This window comes from Clarias gariepinus, chromosome 9 (genome assembly GCF_024256425.1).
Source record: "Clarias gariepinus isolate MV-2021 ecotype Netherlands chromosome 9, CGAR_prim_01v2, whole genome shotgun sequence".
Classification (NCBI taxonomy): domain Eukaryota; kingdom Metazoa; phylum Chordata; class Actinopteri; order Siluriformes; family Clariidae; genus Clarias; species Clarias gariepinus.
This window is the reverse complement of record NC_071108.1, coordinates 27,640,075-27,662,533: the sequence shown is the minus strand read 5'-3', so window position 1 is coordinate 27,662,533 and position 22,459 is coordinate 27,640,075. Positions and strand designations below refer to the sequence as shown.

The window sequence follows — 22,459 nt, the reverse complement described above, 5'->3', positions numbered from 1 at the left end:
CAGTACAGCTGCATGACAGCTTCAGAATCTTAGGTTCGAACCTGTGCTTTGGGTTAGTGTCTCCGTGGAGATTTGTATGTTTTCCCCATGTTTTTTTGGATTTCCTCTAACATATCAATGTCATAAAGTGAAATAAATATTGCTCCTTGGTGGGAAGGTGTGTATGGTGCACTGTGATGAATGGGTGTCCTATGCAGGGTTGCCAAAATAATTTTTAAATCCACTGGGCCCCTGACCAGGATAAAAGCACTCACAATTGTATAGGACATCTTGGTATGTTGTAGTGTTGGAATTTTCCCTCCACTGGAACCAGGGACCCGAGCATCACACTGCACTAATGCAGTCCAAATCTAATCCAAAGATATGGATTTTCAGGTTTTTTAGTAAAAATTAAAACAAAACTGCTTGAAAAACTGACTAAAGTTCATAATTCTGTTTACACATGCCACATTCTGAATTCTAAATCTGATTTTTTATTATTATTTAATCCCTATAACCGCACATACAGTACAATTTGTTTGATATTTCCTGGGTGCATAATTAAAAATTGCGATTTGTGACAATTTATAAAAAAATGTAACTATTATGATGACATAATAACACATATGACCGATATAGAATAATAAAAATCCAGCTCATTATTTTGTCTGACTTTCAGAACATTGGTTTCTATATAGTACTTGATATATTATAAAGAACATTAGTTATTCCCAAAATATGTTGGCAAACCTAACCATTTTTTTATCATAACATATTTTAATTATTTTTATATTTTATTTTAAGAAATGTCTGTCTTTTGATTACATTCTTTAACCGCATACGACATAACAACATACAGATAAAATGCACAACTCACAAATAAGTACTAGTGAAAAAGATACAAGGACACAATAAAGAAGATTGAAATTAATTGAAGTATATTTGCAGTTGAATTCACAGACTCTATGTAGTGAACAACAATTAGTGTCTCACTGGATTCTAACGGCCTGAGGGAATAAGCTATCTTTGAGCCAGAAGGAGTGTTCAATGATGCATCAGAAGTGTTCGCTGGAGGAGACTGGGGAGAACAGGGTGAGAGAGACTGCTAAAGAACTTGCTCTGCATTTCTATGAGCAATGGAGCAAAATCTGTGCTGGTATATTTGTTGCATTTTTTTTTGCAGTTTCTGCTAGTTGTAGAGGTGTTTTAAAGGTCCTGTGTGGTCAGATTACTAAACCACACTCTGATGCACCCAGTCAGGCCACTGTTGTGATGAACACAAAGTCTCCACTGATATTCAGGATGCTGCTTGTGTTTAGGGACCACAACAGATAGTCTGAGAACTGACTGCCCAGGAGACACCTTAAGGAGAACATGCAAACCCCATTTACACACTGGCAGGAGTCAAACCCTCAACCCTGGACCATGCACCATGGACAGGGTGCCAATCCATCGCAGGGCAAGATCCAAAACCAGTCTCAGAAAATTTTCTGTCTGCATCAACTGTCTTAAATCGACTGCTGGACAGAATTGTATTTAACTTTTGGAGTACTTAGATATCTGAAAAAAAAAAAAAAAAAAAGTGAAATCCGAATGTTGAGTAAAAGCGATGCCACTTATGTGGCAGATTTTATAATCTACTTTTAAAAAAGCTACAATTAAGCTACTTGCTCAATGTAAACACACATCTGCACCAATAGATATTAATTATAAAATCTTAACTGAATGTTTTTACTGGGATTAGTTAATATTTTCACAGCTGAAATAACAGCACTGAAGCGGTATAAGTGAATTTCTATGCGCTAATGTTGTTTTTTTTATCTGATCCACTTTCTTAATTTCTCATCTGATTTACTTTCCAGGAATTCTATTTGACTGTTGACGAAAGAAGTACAGCTTACCGTAAACAAGATGTAGGATACTCAACCTTACCAAATTCAACCTAAAATATTATTGTTATTATTATTACTGTAGGGACAAATCACTATAACATCAGCCCTATGTCGTCATAGTTTGTAAAGGGACTTATTGTTTTTCTAAGGATTATTAGGACCCAAGCACTATGACATCAGCCCTAAGTCGTTATAGTATATGAAGGGCCCTATTGTTTTTCACACCATTCAGGAGACACATTGGAATCTGGTGTCATTAGGATGCCTTAGAGTCTGGGCCTGGGCGTGGCTCAGGTCCCTCACACGAGATTTTGTTGCATAGCTTATACACACTTACACATATGCATGTGAAACCCGGTACTCATTTAGAGCTCGTTGAGCTGAACAACTTTCACATTGCATGTCATGGGCTCAACTCAACAGGAGGTCATTTATTTTGGGTCATTATAACGGGTCGCCGTGATGTCACCTTAAACTAATGCTGGTGGTGTAAAGTGTTAACTGGGTTAAACTGGTTAATAACTTTCTGTGTGACATCATATTGAGTGACATCATAGTATGCTGCTTTTTGGATTTCTTAATGTATAAAATTCCCCTATTCTACACACTCACACATCACAAATGTTAACATTCACTCACACACACACACACACACACACAAAAACAGGTCACATCTCTCTCTCTCACTTACACACACACACGTTACATGTCTCTCTCTCTCTCACACACACACACACTAACTGACATGTTGACATGTTTAAAAGTCCAGATTAAAAAATATATTTTTTAATATTTCGATGTATTTTCCCCGTTAATAAAGGACAGCAGGTACAGTAATAGCTACCCGTGTTATTTCACTACAAACGGAACGCACTCGGTTCTACTTACTGATAAATATCGCCATCTAGTGATCACATGTGGTAAAACATTTTTGTTTAAAACGCCAGGAACTGACTGAGTGAATCTGTCTCCAACTGCGGTGCCCACAAGTACATAAGCAATAAAAAGCTATTTAAAATACGAAGGCTGCTTTGCACAGACGGTGAAAGGAAATCAGTCGAATGCAGTAGTGTTCCTAGCTATTTAAAAGATCAGGAGATAAGTGCAGTTTTTATTTTACTTTTTGTTGCGACAACTTCAGCATCAGTGTGATGGAGAGGATGTCCACTAGAGGGCAGCAGAGATCCAAGAGGACAGATACAACAACTTACTGCTTTTTAAAAAAAAAAAAAATTCTGGAAAGTATCATATCAGATGCAAAACCTCTGTGTTTTTAAGGGATTCTTGAATTGTTTTCATAGTTTGACTGCTTGTGACTGTTTTTTTAAAAGCACTTAGTGAGTAGCTTAGTGTCAGAGGACATATCCTGCGCTCTGTTCCAGAAGCCTTAAAATATTGTTCTGCATCAAGCAAAGAGAAAACAGCTACGGAGCTGTATATATATATATATATATATATATATATATATATATATATATATATACTGTATAAATATATTTAAATATATATATATATATATATATATATATATATATATATACACTCACCTAAAGGATTATTAGGAACACCAGGTTAATTTCTCATAAATGCAATTATCTAAATATGAATGGGTCGACTGATTCAAGCTGATAGAAGAGCAACTTTGACTGTAATAACCACTCGTTACAACCGAGGTATGCAGCAAAGCATTTGTGAAGCCACAACACGCACAAACTTGAGGCGGATGGGCTACAACAGCAGAAGACCCCACCGGGTACCACTCATCTCCACTACAAATAGGAAAAAGAGGCTACAATTTGCACAAGCTCACCAAAATTGGACAGCTAAAGACTGGAAAAATGTTGGATCCATCATGCCTTGTTACCACTGTGCAGGCTGCTCGTGGTGGTGTAATGGTGTGGGGGATGTTTTCTTGGCACACTTTAGTGCCAATTGGGCATCGTTTAAATGCCACGGGCTACCTGAGCATTGTTTCTGACCATGTCCATCCCTTTATGACCACCATGTACCCATCCTCTGATGGCTACTTCCAGCAGGATAATGCATCATGTCACACAGCTCGAATCATTTCAAATTGGTTTCTTGAACATGACAATGAGTTCACTGTACTAAAATGGCCCCCACAGTCACCAGATCTCAACCCAATAGAGCATCTTTGGGATGTGGTGGAACAGGAGCTTCGTGCCCTGGATGTGCATCCCACAAATCTCCATCAACTGCAAGATGCTATCCTATCAATATGGGCCAACATTTCTAAAGAATGCTTTCAGCACCTTGTTGAATCAATGCCACGCAGAATTAAGGCAGTTCTGAAGGCGAAAGGGTGTCAAGCACCGTAATAGTATGGTGTTCCTAATAATCCTTTGGGCAAGTATATATATACTGTATATATATATATATATATATATATATATATATATATATATATATATAGAGAGAGAGAGAGAGATAGATAGATGTGTGTGTGTATGTGTGTGTGTGTGTGTGTGTGTGTGTGTGTGTGTACAGTCAGGTGTAAAAGTCATTGTCAACTCTTATAATTCTATGTTGTAATTTAATTCTAATTCTGGTAAAAACTTCATGATTGTATAAGGCTCAGTATTAGACAAATACAACATATACTGTATATTAAAACAACATTTTTTTTTTTACATTTACATTTAGGCTTTTGGCAGACGCTCTTATCCTCTTATCCTGTGCCATTATTTATTTAACAAAAAAAATGAAGCCAAAACTACCCCTTTGCTATTCATCAGCCTTTGATTAAGTTTGCCAGCCTGGACCATTTAGATGTGTGTTGACATTGACATGATGAAGAAACATAAGCAATCGTTTTAGAGAAGCAATTGGTGCTGCACATCAATCTGAAAATTTTTATAAAACCATTTACAAACAATTTGGAGTTTAACATTCAAGCATTTAAGCCTTGTGCCAATCATCCCAGCACATTCACCACCAAAGTCAGACGGAACATGGAATATAGCTAAGGTTCACAAAACTGCATCTGAGCAAACCACAAGGCTTCTAGAACATTGTCCTATAGACAAATGATACCAAAGTTGAGCCGTATTGGCCTTAATGCCCAGCACCATGTTTAGCGAAAATCAAACAGTATTTCATCAGAAACACCTCAGGCCCAGTGTCAAGCACAGGGGTGGAAGGGTGATCATTTTGGCATGTTTTTGCAGCCACAATACCTGGGCATCTTGCAGTCATTAAGTTGGCCTCATCCTAAACTCCTCTGTACATCAGAGTATTCTAAAGGCAAATTTTATGGTTTTGAAATGGCCTAATTAACATCCAGACATCACCCCAACTGAAATGCTGTGTCAGGACTTTAACAGAGCTCTGGTGGCCGTAGCTTCAGGGCCACCGTAATTAAGTATCCATGAAAGATTAAAAACATCACATATTAAAAATCTGGCAAATAGAATATGTCAAACATAATTTATATTAATGCAAAGGAATCGCCTTATAATTTTCACTTTAAAACAAAGACGAAATGGATTGAACCGTTTGTCATGGGAATTTTTCATTGCGATATTGATTTAAATCTTGACTGCCCATTTTAAAACATCTGACAAGGTACATGATTGCAGAAACCATCATTCACTGTTCAATTTGTTTTCCATCCATCTAGGAACCTCTGTAGTCCAACAAGGGACCATGAAGGCCAGTCGTGACCATTGTATTTATTTGCATTTTTACGACTGTGGTAGGACCTCCAGTCAATATTCACACCTGCATTTACACTCCACAGGCAATTTGGGAACGCCAATTAGACTAATCTGCTTGTCTTTGGACTATATTAGTCTCCTCCTAAAAGATCATTTTTAAGACTCAACACCTTGGGCCTGAGCTTTCGCTTTTTATTTGTTTATTTTATGCTTTTAAGTTTTGCTTTATTTTGAATTTTTTCACTTTCGTCATCTGTATCACTTACAGTTTGAACCTTTATTTCAAAGCTTTTTTTTAATGGACCTCTTATTTAAGATTACGTTCTTTTTAGCAGTTTTATAAACTATTAAAATGTTAACAGCAACATTTTAAACCTGTAACTATAACCTAAATAATATCCAAGCAGCAGAAGTGATCAAACATTTGACAGAAATGTAAATCACTAGAACAATCAAGCTCCAAAAACAGCAAAGCAGTTCATAGCTCTACAAACTTTTTTTTTTCTTTTTATGCATGTAGAAATAAATGTACTTACATCCCACACCTTCAGATTTCCATCCTTCCATCAGAGTCATCCTAATGTAGATATGCAGGGAGGACATGCAGAACAACAGCACTTCTGACATACACATTACACACCATCTGGAGCATTAAGGAGTCCGTGAGGGCAGTAAAATAGTATTATTCGCGAGGAAAATACATGTGAATATTTACTGTGACAAATTATATGCCGTACCGCTTCTTGATTAAGAGAGAAAGAGAGATTCACAATCATACATGCAGCACAATCCCACTTTATTTGGTATCATTTCCCTTTTCTTTTTCCCTTCTTTTGTATCAATAAAGATTATTCTATGACTGTACTTTCTCCATTTATTATTATTATTAATATTATTATTATATACATTTCCTTTTCTTTTTCCATTCTTCTGTATTAATAATTATTCTTCTTTGAGATGGCTGTCCTGACTGTACTTTCTCACATATAAAGTGATTTGTCACTTTATAATATATATTATTATTATTATATATTATAGCCAATTTATACACATCAGGAAATGAAAAACTTGTAAAAACATTTTAATACTATAAAATATATTAACTATATTACTATAATAACTATAAATATTAACAATGTAATAACATAATTAATGTTATATTAATATAACATACATCAAACTCCTTTTTCTTTTCCTGGAGTGTGTATAAATCTGTCTCTCTACACTACTGATGCGTTTTTGTTCTTCCTTCTCAAATGTGTGTTTAGCACATTTTGTCTGTCGTTACTTGCTATTTACTACTCTTTTTATCCTCCCTGCCGATGTTGTTTGGGATGTTTTGATGTTTTGTTCGAAGAAAAAAAAATCACATTTTATTTAAAAGATGAAGGTAATCCGCTTTATCACAAACTATGACACATCTAGGAGTAACAGTAAGCCTAACATACACGTGTACACTGAACCGTGTGACCCATCATGCAATGCACGTAAGTCATTCTTATTATTTATTTATTTATTTTACTCTGGTGTTCTTGATATTTAGTTTAAAAATGTCACAGAAACACGCTTTACATATTGTTCTACATATTTTTGTTCTGTTTTGATCCTGCTCGCGCAAACAGGAAGTGTGGTTTCGTAAAGCCGTCCGACCGGAAGCGAGGATGCTCTTGGATGTCTGTCCGTTCCTGTTTTTGTGAGTTCCTGTGCTTTGTGTTGTTCACAGGCTATGGAGACTGAAATTATCCGGAAAATCGCTTAAAGAGCCAGAGGGTCACAGATGAGAGAGACTTTTTAAAGGGTATCCCTGTAAGTAGCTCTTTGCACAATGATTGAGAGATAATCCGACATTTAATTAAATCAGTAATTTCATTTTCATTTATTTATTTATTTTCCGTTGGGGCCGACGATAGCAAGCAGCTCTGTAAGGGTAATGTAGCTAACGTTCTGTCCTGTGCGCCAGTCATTCATAAACCCACAACACATGAATTAAGAGAAAAGAAGAAAATGGGTTGTTTGTACAGCCGTAATCCTAGCTGTCTGTAACTGATCGCCTCGCTTTAACCACAGCACATTGGAGTAAGTCCGTTACACTCGCTGTCTGTTGTTATATTAACCTTACCTAGCTATAAAGCTAATACTAGCTAGCTTGTTAACTGTCATTGTTAGCTAGGTATTTTAACTAGTCATGTGATTAGCACGGTTACGGACATTTAGCTATTAATATATTGTAATAACACGTCAAAGATGGCTGAGACAGCATTTTTATTTTTTATTGTCTTTGTTTCCACAACTAACGCTAACACTTGTGTTGTCATAGCTAGCGTATTATTAAAATCGTTATAGTACTTCTAATTCGTTTCAGTGTTATTCATTTGCTTTTGTCATTTTTTTTAATTGAAGAAAATAAAACGAACACTAAACAATCCATCCAAACCCGAATCACATATCAGTGCTTTTGTGTAACTCAGTCCACAGTTCCACCCTTTTCGCCACTTAGCGTTGGGTTAGTTAGCTTCCCCGGTTAGCCGGTTTATGGCCTGCCTAGTCATCCCCTGTAGCTTGGTAACTGGCTAGTACTAGTTCCCCAGCGTTTAAAAGCTCTTAATGCTTAAACATATAAGCAGTTTAACTTGGTGTTAGTGAATGCACTCGACCGTCAATGGCAGGATTCTATATAGGTAGGTTGGGCAGCTAAGCTAGATTTTAAGCTAACTTCAATTATCATAGATAGCACGTTCAAACGGTGTCCGCCTTCTTTATTTAGTTGTGATTTTTTAAATTTACGATGTAGTTAATTTACATTTATGTTAATAAATTTTATGAGGTAGAATTGTTGTAGGAGCAGTGTATTAGAGTAGTTTCCCCTTAAACCGGTCGGACTAGCTTGCTAACAGTATCCGGTGTGACAGTCACTTTAGCTTGGTTTATTTAAAGCAACAAACCTACTGTCTAATTAGGTTTAAATTCTGTATAAAATTGATAAATTGTGTGAATTATGCAATATTGTTTGTCATTTTATTCCTTGTTTGTAACTGCAGCCTACATACAACTAACAGACAGTTGTTGTTTTTTGTGAAGCACAGTTGTGAAAAATAATTTAAAAAATCACAACCTTGCAAATGATTTGGTTGTAGACTTTCTAGCCACCTTCCTTCATGCCTGTGTGATGTTTGTAAGAGGCCTCACTGGTTGCTTTTCAGTAACTGTGCCTTCACAGAGCTATAGTCATCAAACCGAGCTTCAGGATGTTTAATTAGTGAGGCTGCCATGGTCTTGACGGCATCAATTTTTTAATTTTTTAAGTATCACATGAAACATGTGGAGATTGCTATCAACCGGTATAAAGGTGCTTATGATTATCAAGAATGCTTCCATGCTGTTTTATTTTTAGACAGAGAATGTGTCAAGTTTTCAACTTGTGTAATAAGCAAACACAGTTGTGCAGATGTGAACGTGTTAGATCAGTTTATTTATAACTGTAGCATTAGAAAAAAAAATGGGAGCTCCACTTGTGATTTGCGTGAAAGAAGAGATAATTTCTTTTGTGATCTAAGGCTGTAGCTGGTGCCATAACAACTTATGGAAGAGCATAAACAGAAGCATTCGCAAATATGCAAACAAAATTTGGAAATTCGATATTCTAAGGATGGTAAAGATTTCTTAAGTACAATCATTACAAGACATGGATTCATTACTAAGAGCCTAAAAGTAAATGGCAGAAAATGGAAAAGTCGCCGACCGAGAAAAAGGTCGCCGACCGAGAAAAAGTCGGTCAATCGCCGACCGAGAAAAAGTAAAACAGCTCAACCTGCTCAGCTGGAAAATTTATGTTTAAATTTTTCTGAGATTCTCAAGGGTCAGTTTTGAAACATTAACAGTAAAAAATTTAACAATCAAGAGTGCTCGACATCTCAACAGTGAGATGTTGATCAATGAGCTACGCCTACACTACAAGGGGTTGTGATCCTGCATGACAATGCATCTCTGCGCACATCTGCCCACAGTCAACCTTATGCAACAGTTTAGTTTTGAGATGGTAAAGTATCCTGCCTATAGTCCTGATTATGGCCCATCTTGTTTGGACACCTGAAAGCAGCCCTACAAGAATGAAGATTCACTTCTGATGAAGAAGTGAAGACAGCGGTGCATTTGTGGCTTGCAGCTCAGCCTAAAACATTTTTAATGAAGGAATGCGAAAGCTTATGGACAGGTGGGCAAAGTGTATTGAAATGCAAGAAGATTATGTCAAATAGTTATGTATTTGTCTTTACTTAGTTGAGTTAATTAAAATAAATTCTACTGCCAGAGTGTGGATGATTTTTGACTTACCCTCATACAACTGTGCAGTTGAGAGTTAGGGGCCTCAAGGGTCCGACAGGGGCAACTTGATGGTGGTGGGCTTTGAACCTGGAACTTTCCAATCATTAGATACCTTAACCACTGAGCTACCCCTGCTCGCATTTTTATCAGTTGTCTCCATGTGCTGCTAGCAGGGAACAACTTGTTTCCAAGCATTATTGACCTTTCTGAAAGGCAGCCCACATGCCTCAGTGCCTGCAAGCTCGGCAGATTTTTCATAGGATGTTCACGAATTCCCTTATGTCATGACACCTTGCTGTCATGTTTTAATGCCCTTACTTGCTCGTACGGTTCAACAGCTATAAAGATGTTTAACCAGGTTATGTGTATTGTGGCAAGGTGCTGTGGTACCTCCTCAGGGCTACTTAGTTTAGTACAACTGCTCAGAATACAGGTTTGCATTCATTGTCATCATTAATCCAGAAATGTGTCCAGATCTCTATTGTTTTATGGCGTCTGTTCGGGTATGAGTATAGGAACTTGGTTTCAGACTGATAACGGTATCGTGCCAGTGCATACCTGATTAATTATTACATTTTCGTAATTGTAAGACTAATTGACTGCGCATTTGAAATAATAAATGTTAATCTAAAAAGCAGGAAGAAGGTTAATGTTAATCTTAAAGCAATAAAAAAAAAAATGATATAGTGTAATACATTTCTATTTCATATCTGTAGAAATAAAAAGTTCAGAAATGTAAAGGCTTTAATAGTGTAAAGAAATTAGTGATGGCACAGGTTTGCCACATTGTTTTTAACATTAAATCTGATTTGTAATTGTAACGGAGAAAAGTCCTTGAAGCTCCTGGAAAGGGTTCCTGGCTGCAGAAACTCTGGTCATGGCGCTTTCTAGGAAAAACAATTTGTTTCCAGAAACATTAAAGAGGAAGGAACAACATTTTGCTAGCCGTGCATTTATACAAATACTACTACAGATGGTGGTAATAATAATAATAATAATAGTAATAATAAGTGGATTAATGTGGTCAAATGAAGTGCTGCACAGTATGTAAATTGATAATTATATCACAGTGTCTTGTCTATAAAGTACTCTTATAGCTATGTACAAATGTAACCTGTCTTTAGTAATTACATACACAGTACATAACCTATTTTCTTGTAAAAAAAAAAAAAAAGCCAGACTGTGTCTTTTAATATGTTTAATATGTTCTACTAAAGCCCTTTCGTGTCCTCAAATCTGATTTACAAAGGTGTATTATCGTTTAACATAATATTTATTTTGACTAAGTTCTAGTTCTTAACAAGTGCTTGGTGCAGCATCTGGAATTAAAGATTTCATTTGACACACCCTTGTATGGTGTATTAATTGTGTCATTATTAGTGTTTATTCAAAACACTTTGTTATTTACTCCGGTCCCCCCCTTATTTCTCTGCAGGTTGCCAGATCTTGTGGAGGCTCGTGTGCCGGTTAATGTATAGAGTAAAAAGGGTGAAACTTGAAGACGAAAACGAAGGAAGTTGGAAAAGGTATTAAGTAAAAAATAAATAAATAAATAAACACATTTTGAGTGGTAGTTTTAGCAAAAAGGATAACTGACGAATTGTTCACGTGTCCAGTTTTGCAGCTGTCAAGATGACCGCAGTAGATGACCTTTCGGACAGCACGGAAGTGGTGGAGATGGAAGACGTACCCTCACAGTTTTTTGTGGAAAAGCACTCGTGGGATGGCCTTCGCGAGATCATCCACGGAAGTCGTAAATACTCTGGAATGATCATTAACAAGGCACCCCACGACTTCCAGTTTGTACAGAAAAACGACGAGTTGAGCCCTCATTCTCATCGGCTGTACTATCTTGGTAATGTTTTTCTCATGAAAGAAATAGGGTGTTGTTGTTTTTTTAAAAATGCCTCCATCATTAACGGTCGCTTGCTGATCCAGTTGGCATTATGTAAATTTGCAGCGTGCTAACAGGTCCTGAAGGAGTTATTCATTGATGACTGCAAGATTCTTTATATAAATTTTTCATTACTGTTTTCTATCTATCAAATTTTTATAAAAATTTTAACTAATTATTGCGAAAGAATGTCTAATTTCACTATGACTGACTAAATAATATAATGTTCTGCTTTGTTTGTCTGTGTTTGTTGGTTTAGGTATGCCATATGGGAGCAGGGAAAACTCATTACTGTACTCTGAAATTCCAAAGAAGATCAGAAAAGAAGCCCTTCTGGTTTTATCCTGGAAACAGATGTTGGATCATTTTCAGGTAAATTACTTTGTTAAAGCTGCTGGAATCAACTTTCAAAAACACTTTGGCCTAATTGCACAGACTCACTAAAGGTCTAACACTACAAGATAATGCTTTACATTTATTTATTTTTACATGTGAATAGTTAGGTGAGATTAAAATTAACTGATCTTCACCCAAGTATAAAGTTAAAGATGCAACATTGTGTTTAGAATAATTTAATTAATTTTAATTTAAAATGTAATTATTTTATTTATAAAATTTTTATTTATGGAATTACTATTTTGATTTTCATATTTTACACATGTTTTAAAATAATGAAAACGTTTGGCACCCTGCATGTATCAAAGCTTGGACAGAGGTTTTTTTTTTTTTTTTGCTAACTAAGAGTCTTTCACTTCTTGTTTGAGGGATTTTTTTTTTTTCCATTCTATGTTGCAACTGGTTTTTAGTTCTGTTAGATTACTGGGACATCTTGCTTTGACTGCTCTTTTAAATTTGAAGGCCAGGCCCAAACTTTCAGCTTGTGCTGAAAGAGATGTCCTTACATCTTCAGTCATTTTTCCCCCTGGTATCTAATTGATCCCATTCTTTCTTCTGCAAATAATTACTTTTTAATATATTTTGTTTTTTTTGTACTAAATCTGTTGGGGTGCCCAAACTTTTTTAAATTATACATTTAAAAGAATGTTTTAGCTTCAACATAACGGCTTTAGAGATCAGTTCATCTTCCACTGATTTATTTATAAGGTTTCCTCTGTGTACTCCAGTAGACCAATTGGCATTTTCCAAATTGCCTGTAGTGTTTGTGTAAATGCTTGTTCCCTGCAATGGACCTGTACCCTGCTTTATGCCATGAGTCTCCTGCCCTGAGGCTTCAGGCCTCCTGTGACAGGACCATGTACAGGAAAAGCATTATGGAGAATTGGCAAGAGAGTTTTATAAAAGATGACTCCAATAATGTTTGAACTATGTGCCTCCTAGAATGGATAAATAGTCATAAATATGAATGGCCTACAGGTGAGGCTGGTTTAATAATTTATCCAGTTTTGGTCTTAAAAACGTTCATAACAAATTTCATAGTTGTCTGTGTTTACCCACATTATACCGTAACCTTCAGACAAATCTGTCTTTTTTTCAGTATAAACTTAATTTGATCTTATTTAAGCTTTTTATGTTGTTTTTCACTTATTGCTGGTCTTTTTTTAGCATCAGCCTTAAGCACCTCTAAATGAGCATCACAGAAGTTTGTCTTATTCCTCCTACAGCATCACAGTTATTTGTGATGCGCATCACAGAAGTTTGTCTTTTTCCTTCTACAGCTATCCCTTTATATTTATTCTTCCATCTTTGAGTGTAACTTGATTAATGCCTTCTTTTTTAACGTCTCCACATCCGTACAAATGAGAACATTATTATAAACTGAATGTGTATATAATGTTAAAATAATAAATGGTTTTAAACGGCAAGAAAGGATGAGTAGGCAGGAGCGTGTTTTCCACACAGCCGAGACTGATCAGCGTTTGCCACAGTATCAGGAATGATTAACGACCTTAGCCATTCGGTCTTGTTTATTCTTAGGCAACTCCCCAACATGGTGTGTACTCCCGGGAGGAGGAGCTCCTTCGCGAGAGGAAACGTCTCGGTGTGTTTGGCATCACATCCTACGACTACCATGCGCAAAGCGGCCTTTTCCTTTTCCAAGCTAGTAACAGCCTTTTCTATTGTCACGATGGTGGACGTAATGGCTTCATTGTGAGTCAATTTTATTATTTTCTCTTCCAATTTTTACCCAAAAATATATATTTTTTTAAATCATGTTGTTACAGTGTAAATTTTTTTCTACTTTCTTAAAAAATGGCGTCCTGTTCAGCAGTCGGCACCCATGAAGCCAGTAGAGATTAAGACCCAGTGCTCAGGGATTCGAATGGACCCCAAGATCTGCCCTGGTGACCCCAGTTTCATTGCGTTCATCAACAACAATGACCTGTGGGTGACTAATATTGAAACCAGAGAGGAGCGAAGACTGACTTTTTGCCATAAAGGTGACATTTTGCACAGCACATAGTCCCATGTAATAATCTAAATGTGACAGACATGAACATTGTGCAAATGAATTTGCTAAAGAAAAGAGTGTTAAAGCTTTCCAATCAACCAAACCTACTTCATGATTATCATATATCTATAATCATTTTGTGTGTTCTCATGAATTGCTGTATTTTTGGTGCAGGCTTAAATAATGTAAAGGATGACCCAAAGTCAGCTGGGGTCGCGACCTTTGTGATTCAGGAGGAGTTTGATCGTTTTACTGGTTACTGGTGGTGTCCAGCTGTCTCTGAAGGTTTGTTCAATAATTCACTCTTACAAAGATGTTTTAAAAAAGTGCAGGTGTGCTTCATTTTGCCCCCACTTTCCCAGTTTATTTTTTTTAAAAAGGTAAATGTGTTGTCTTCCTGAAAGCCTTTTCAGTTAATGCTCTCTCTTAACTCGATTTAGATGCAGATGGTTGTAAAACAATGCAGCTGCTGTATGAGGAGGTGGATGAATCTGAGGTAGAGATCATACATGTACCTTCCCCAGCTCTGGAGGAACGCAAAGCAGATGTCTATAGATACCCCCGAACTGGTAAGTCTACCATTCTTACACCTGAAAATAATAGAGAGGAATACAGATTGTTTATCACGTCAACACTATAAATTAGGTGCAATTCCAGTGCCACATTCCCGTAGGGACCAAAGGCTAGTCCGTCTGGTCCGATCCCACAGAAAAGCCAGTGCAGCACAAATTGGCAAAAATATCAATGTAGGCCTTGGTAGAAAGGCACCAGAGCCAAACGAGAGGTCGTGCTCGCAACAAATGGGGCCAGACTTGCCCAGGTGGCACTAAGGAACCTAGACAATACTGGGCATAACGTTTTGTGTTGCAATCCTATGGCTGATCTGTGTGTGTGTTTGTGCGTATCTCTAATGACTTTGTATTCAATAACTCGTCCATCTGCATTTACTGTCTTATCTTAACTAATTTGAACTGGTACTATTATAAGGTACTGATTTTTTTTTTCTTTTTTCAATTGTAGGGAGTAAAAACCCTCAGATCAGTTTAAAACTGATAGAGATTCGAACTGATGCAAATGGTCAGGTAGGTATCCAGCACTCTTATTTGACAACTTAAACATCTCATTTCTCCCTCGTGTGCATGCATAATCTTGTGTGCTGGAACAAACAGTATTTATATTTACAGAAAAGTGATTGCCATTCAAACAGAGAATTATTAAACCAATTTCCGTTTGGTTCTCAGATTGTGACCGCACAAAACAAGGAGCTCGTGCTGCCTTTCAATACACTTTTTCCTGGGGCTGAGTACATTGCACGGGCTGGTTGGACAAAAGATGGCAAATAGTATGTTGCAAACACAACATTTTTCATGTATTAAAACTAATTCGAACCTAGCCAGTGTGGCATTCTTTTCTTCCTCTGTTTTGACATTTGAACTGAATCGTGATTTGTGTCATGGCAGTGCGTGGGCAGTGTTGCTGGATCGCAGTCAGCAGAAGCTCCAGCTGGTTTTACTGCCTCCTGCTCTGTTTCTGTCTGTGAGCCCAGAAGACCCACAGTGGGAGGAGCATGTGGCAGCCATGCCTGAAGGAGTACAACCCCTTGTCATATACGAGGAGGTGACGGATATATGGATCAATGTAAGCACCGTTATGTTTAAGTGGTAATATGGGCGGGTTTTGTTTCACTAATGCTGAACATGGAGAATTTAATAGTTTATTTGGTGCACACTGTTACTTTTGTACAATTTCTTAAAAAATGTGACATACTGGATGTGTTACTGCACAAGTAAGAGATAATTTCAATTTTATTTCTGGATGCACCACTTTTTCTCCATGTCTGGACAGAGCGGTGTCATAGCTAGTAAAGCAAGCCGTCCCAGGGCTAAAAACAGACGACACTTTATATGGCTTTCAATTTTTCTAGACTTCACTATAAAATAAAATGATGTAATTTACTTAAATCGTATTTTAATGAGCATATCAAATTTATTGGTGTTTTTCCCCCTTATTTTTTGGTCAGTTGTTAAAGATGCATTATTTAACTTTAAGAGGTCATACTCTACTTGGTTCTTTGTTTTTTTTTGCCATAGGATCACTCTCAGTTTAGTTAATAACTCAACCGGATCAACTGTCATGTGGTCATCTCAAGACTCTTATTCACAAGAGCCTTTCAACACACTTGGTCCTTTTTTTTACTTTACAGTATACAATTATAGAAGAGTAATGATTTGTAATCACATGATCTTGTGTCATCAAGCAAGTCCTTATTATCCTTATAAGTCCGTATTTTTCCATCGTCAACTGGATTTCTGTAAAGGCACTTTGCTACAAATAAAATGCCATAGAGTATTCACTGAATGTATTTCAGTACAGTCTGGTTAAGGAACGATATGTCTGACGATGCATTTGCCAGGATGGCATTTTTAGGTTTTGTAGTGTTGACATGGGTGCTAAAGACATTACCAGATGTAAGGACATTCTATGAGCAACAGCTGTTAAGCATATAAGTCACAGAAGATGTTTTGGAAAAAGAAAACAGACAGGAACTTGCCGTGATGCCACCCTGTTGTAGTTACTGTCTGGCTCTGTACATTGTATCTGTCCTGCCTGGAAATACACTTTTTTTTTCTTTTTTTTTTATTATTGAAAACAGGTGCACGATATATTCTATCCTTTCGTTCAAACAAGTAACGATGAGATCACCTTCCTGTGGGTGAACGAGTCGAAAACAGGATTTTGCCATCTGTACAAAATAACAAGCCTTCTCCAGCCGGGGTGCCACCAGTGGAATAGAGACTATTGTCCCACTGAAGGTTAAATTTACAACCACACTCTCATGCACATTTTCTATTTATTTATTTTTATTATTTAGCCATAACACCAATGCGTTTTTTCCCCTAGATGATTTTAAATGTCAAATAAAAGAAGAGGTCACCATAACCAGTGGAGAGTGGGAGGTTCTTGCCAGACATGGGTCAAAGGTCAGTTGCATTGCCTTAAATGCTATAGCTATATTTGACCTACTACATGATAAATTGTTTTATTTGCTCCTGCTTTAATGTCCTTTAGATCTGGGTAAATGAAGAGACAAAGTTGGTGTACTTCCAAGGCACCAAAGACACACCACTGGAACACCATTTATACGTAGTAAGCTATGAATCTCCGGGAGACATTGTCCGACTCACCAAGCCTGGTTTCTCACACAGTTGTTCGGTTAGCCAGGTAAGTTTAACCTGAATAAGCATTCAGTATTGCTGTGCAACAAGTGGATTGTCTATTAATCTGCTATGTTTTAAGCCAATAATACCACAGCATATTACGATGTTGTAGCGGCTAACGCCTATACCTCGAGTCCCGCCTCAGGTCGGTGTGCGTGGAAATTGCATGTTTTCCCTGTGCTTGGTGGGTTTCTTCTGGGTACTCCAGAGTCCAAAAACATACTGAGTAGGGTGAGTGTGTGTACGGCTTCCCACGCCCTTGTGCCGGATAAGCGCTATAGAGAGCGATTGAATGAATGTGAGTGATGTTGGATCTGCCAACCTTTATGTATTCTTTATATAAATCTTAACATCATTTGCCATTAAAGATGGATAAAAAAAAGCATACAAGCTGAATATTTTCCATGATAGTAGTTTGTTGTTTGTGTGGTAAAGTGAGAGCTAATATATGTAAGGCTACTAATGTAGCCTTAGTTATAAATGTAGCCTTAGTTATCTTCAAACAGGCCTGCCCTTTTGTTTTTGGATTCATGCTGTTGACTCAAACAGAGATTCTCAGTATAGATTCTAGTCAGCTGCTCGATCTGTGATAAGATTCCATTCACCGTCACTTCAATTAGTCATTTGGAAGGTAGATGCCATAAAATCCTCCATAAACATGAATATGACTTTCCACATAATTTATTTTTACCACCTCCTTGTTTGTTTGTTTTTTTTTTATTGCAGAATTTTGACATGTTCATCAGCCACTATAGCAATGTGAGCACCCCTCCCTGTGTTCATGTCTACAAGATGGTTGGTTCAGACAGCGACCCTTTACACAAAGAGCCTGAGTTTTGGGCCAGCATGATGGAGGCAGCAGGTACGGTGAACAGGGAAGGAAAGCGTAAAATGTCTTGCAACAAATTGTTTTTATTTAGTTTTGTTTTACTTTAAAATCCTTTTTTAGCAGCAATAATACAGCATTAGCAGACTGTACTTGCTCTTTATTTTAGTTTTTTTTTCTTTATTATTTTTCCAGGATGCCCAGCGGATTACGTTCCACCCGAGATATTTAGTTTCCCTGCAAAGTCTGGCTTTGAGCTCTACGGAATGTTGTACAAACCACACAACTTGAAGCCTGGCAAAAAACACCCAGCAATCCTGTTTGTGTATGGTGGCCCTCAGGTTGGTTTGATATTATGCAATCTTTAAACCGGCAGGTTGTTTTGTTTTTTCCCCTGAACCTGGAGAAGTGATGTAATTTTTAAAGATGACTAAGAAGAACTGACAGTTTTGCCATGCCTTGGCTGTTGACAGTTTTTCGTAAAACAGCAACCTGAAAATTTTTGGCCTCCACACTGTTTAACTCTCCTCATACTTTCCATTTCAGTTTGCCACATTACAACCTGCTTTTTTAGGACCGTTAAAGTTACTGTTTATAATTCAGACAAAAGATTATACAATAACCCTGATGTGTGGGGAAAATGTTTTTTTTTTTTTTTTTGTAATTCTCAGGTGCAGTTAGTGAACAACTCCTACAAGGGGGTGAAGTATTTGCGTCTCAACACTTTAGCATCTCTAGGTTATGCGGTGGTTGTTATTGACGGAAGAGGCTCGTGCCAGAGGGGACTGAAATTTGAAGGTGCTTTAAAAAACAAAATGGTACGTATGAATCTCTTAAAGGGAAATCTGAAGACAAACTCTATGTATCTATAGATGTTAATTTATGTTAACAGTTTGTTGGCGGTATCATCCAAAGTCAGCGCAGTACTGAGGGGAAATAAAAACTCACTTTTTTGGTTTTCAGGGCCAGGTGGAGATTGAGGACCAGGTGGAGGGTCTTCAGTATGTAGCTGACAAGTACAAATTTATAGATTTAAGTCGCGTGGCAATACACGGCTGGTCTTATGGAGGATTCCTGTCCCTTATGGGCCTCATTCTCCGGCCTAATGTGTTCAAGGTGAGTGCCATGTCATTGTTATTAAAGCCATACATCAGTCAGATGTATTGGATGCTATTAGTAAACCTTTAAGGTGCAATGATTTATTACATTATATTTTATTTTATTACATCCACCTCTTTTACAAGGCATAAAATGTCAATAAAGTAGTTAGGATTATATGTTCATTTGTAAGCTTAAAAAGGAGTGTTCTTACTTTAGGTGGCCATAGCTGGAGCTCCAGTGACGGTGTGGATGGCGTATGATACCGGATACACAGAGCGCTACATGGACGTGCCGGAAAACAACCAGCAGGGCTATGAAGCAGGCTCTGTGGCTCTGCATGTGAATAAGCTTCCAAATGAGTGAGTTCTGACTATGAAAGCAGCACTTCACCCCTGCAGTTTTAAAAATAAACAAGTTTTAATAAAAAATATATATTTTTTGTTTTTGTTTTTTTAAACATGAGACATTCCCAAGAAAACTGTTATCTATTCCCTTCTACATGCATAAGCTCACAGACCAGACAACTGCCTAGTGTTACTGTGATTTTTAATGCTATTAGTAGTAAATAAAAAAAAACACTTTTACTTCCACACCCAGGAATTTTAATTGCTTTTATTCATGGTTTATTTCCTTTTAACAGGCCAAACCGATTACTAATCTTACATGGATTCCTTGACGAGAATGTGCACTTTTTCCACACCAACTTCCTGGTGTCTCAGCTTATCCGTGCAGGGAAGCCATATCAGTTACAGGTTTGCTTACTTCATTTCAGTTATTTATTGCATGTCATATTTTTTTGCAAAAGATGAAAGGCAAATCTTGCTATGGGGTAAATGTTTTGTTCTGGTAGTAGTGCTGGCTGTTTCAATCACAGGTTTTTATCATAATTATAGTGCTTGTTCAAATACATTCTTGTTTCTGTAGTAAAACACACACCCACAGGGGCTTGTACGGTGATCCAATTAGATAATATTTATCAATACATACATTATTTAAATTAAATGCATCAATATTATAAGGTTTTCTTTAGTGTTCGGAACTGTCTAACATGATGATGCCCAAAAAAGTATTAGAGAAGAATTGTGCTGTTACTAAAAAATATTGAACTTTTTATGTTTGTGATTTGTACTTGCCAAATTAATGACTGTTGTTTACTAGGTATGCTGCTCCGTACACTCCAACTTATACAGAATTCATAATCATGCATCACATAACCCCCACCCTTTAAAAACTCCATAAGTTTCCATCCTAACCTTTTAACCACTCCATAATTTTCCTTCTCCTTATCAACTTGAACTTGTACAGTTTTACACCTCTCTCGCAAGCTTCACTCTTTCTCAAGACCTCCCCTTTACACCTCCTGCCTGCTCGATCACCACAGGCTCTAGAGCCTTTAACCGTACTGCTCCTCGCCTATGAAACACACTTTTAGAAAGCATTCATGATATAGACTCTCCAATCACATTCACATCATGTCTTAAAACCCATTTACACAGAAACACTTCTCCTATATGATGTAAGGCTGCATTTAAAACATTATCTGTTTTTTAGCCAATACTATGTCAGTTTGTTTTATTTAATATTATTTTACTGTAATTTACTATGTGATGGTACTTATTAATTCCCTGGATATATAAAAAGCATTATTATTGTTATTATTACCAGTAGCAGTGTTCAGTATATCAAACTCATTGTTCAAAATTCCACTGTAACTGTTGCCTTCCTCAGATCTATCCCAATGAGAGACACAGCATCCGCTGCCCAGAGTCCGGTGAGCACTACGAGATCATGCTGCTACACTTCCTTCAGCAACACCTCTGATGAGAACTGCAGTTTGCTGGGACATTCTCCAGTCTTCTCCCACTTCCACTCGACTAATCACAGTCCACCACCTTCGAATCGCTATAAAATAATACCTGAGGGTGGAACTTTTTAAAAAAGGTTTTTTTCCCCCTCTGAATTTTCATTGATCCATTTTCCTTCTGGAAACTCTTTCCCAGGAACATTATTATTTTCTCCCCAAATTTGAGCATGTCAGCAGTTTTAGCAGATTTGAAGACACCATTTGAGGGCAAAGGGTGACATCATCCCTTCAACAAAAGGAACCGTGTAGCTCATGAACCCCGCAGCAACTTTTTAAAAATCATTATTTTCCTTTTTTCTTTTTTTGCCACATCTAGGTGATCAATTTTTCCTCCTTTCAGTCCTGTTCTAAAATTGAAGAAGTTGCCAACCGTTTTTTTATTATATTATTATTATTATTATTGTTATTTCATTCCTAGTGGCCTAACAGACTTTTTTTTTTTCTCCCATCACATACGGAGAAACCTCTTATCGCCTGGTTAACACATCATTTTAACTTAAAGCTCTTCTGTTGTACAAATACACTTGTGGTTATGTGCAACCTGGGGTATGACGTGGCTCTTGCGTAAAAAGACACCTCACACTACTACCTGCGATTCGTATTTTAAGTGTGTATTATTAAAGGAACATATTTTTTATGAAGTGTTGTGATTATGTACAACCTCATTAAATAGCAGCGTTCCAGTCGTGTTTTTATCCAGGTGCCCGAATAGACATTTGCTTCAGTGTTTGATATTTGTACAGATGCACGCATACAATTATTTCTAAATCTGAGGACACAAACTGTTTTAAGGAATGCAGAAAAAATTAGGCAAAGTCAAGTTTGCTAGCACACAGACATGCAAGAAGTAAATTATGTATGTACCAAAATTATGTATGTACTTTGTTTCCGTCTTTTGGAATAACCTTTTTAAATCTTTGAGCATGCCTAGAAGTGAAAAAATGGCAAAAAAAAAATGTGATGTATAGTAAAAAAGTGGCCAAATATCAGTTGTCAGAGAAAAATAGCTAGGAATCTTGAAATATTCCTTTCTACTGTTAACATAACTATAGTTCAATGAAAGAAAAGTATGATGGGTGTTCAAGTGAATCTGGGACTTTTGACTGAATTTATTTGCAGGACAATCGAACACAGTTTTGAGAGTAAAAACTAGCTTTTTCTTTATATAATCCTCTCCTATACTAATTCACTTATCCCAGTGTTTGACTTGTGCTTTGATACCAGATACTATCTGCATCACATCTGAAACACTGGCATCCCAGGAACTCCGAAATGGCC

The 22,459-nt window shown here is 37.0% G+C and overlaps 1 protein-coding gene across 2 annotated transcripts; it reads left to right on the top strand.

The window, feature by feature from the left end:
• Positions 1-7,210: 7,210 nt before the first annotated feature.
• On the top strand, positions 7,211-21,822 carry dpp9 (dipeptidyl-peptidase 9). Of its 2 annotated transcripts, none has more exons than XM_053503570.1 (21): positions 7,211-7,354; positions 11,304-11,394; positions 11,485-11,723; positions 12,022-12,134; positions 13,698-13,871; positions 13,993-14,161; positions 14,347-14,457; positions 14,613-14,741; positions 15,193-15,254; positions 15,414-15,514; positions 15,633-15,810; positions 16,826-16,985; positions 17,074-17,153; positions 17,242-17,394; positions 18,117-18,252; positions 18,412-18,557; positions 18,888-19,034; positions 19,180-19,332; positions 19,534-19,676; positions 19,958-20,069; positions 21,046-21,822. In XM_053503570.1, exons 2-21 carry the CDS (start codon positions 11,339-11,341, stop codon positions 21,136-21,138), a joined length of 2,655 nt encoding a protein of 884 aa, XP_053359545.1. In that variant the 5' UTR covers positions 7,211-7,354; positions 11,304-11,338; the 3' UTR covers positions 21,139-21,822. The 2 variants fall into 2 exon arrangements, with proteins under 2 accessions (XP_053359545.1, XP_053359544.1); XM_053503569.1 differs by having other exon boundaries at positions 13,990-14,161.
• The last annotated feature ends 637 nt before the right edge of the window (positions 21,823-22,459 follow it).

Coding starts and splice junctions, on each gene's coding strand:
- dpp9 (XM_053503569.1), top strand. CDS start 11,339: ATGTATAGAGTAAAAAGGGTGAAACTTGAAGACGAAAACGAAGGAAGT. Junction 15,515..15,632: donor TGGACAAAAGATGGCAAATA/GTATGTTGCAAA, acceptor GTGTCATGGCAG/TGCGTGGGCAGTGTTGCTGG. Junction 17,395..18,116: donor ACAGTTGTTCGGTTAGCCAG/GTAAGTTTAACC, acceptor TTTTTATTGCAG/AATTTTGACATGTTCATCAG.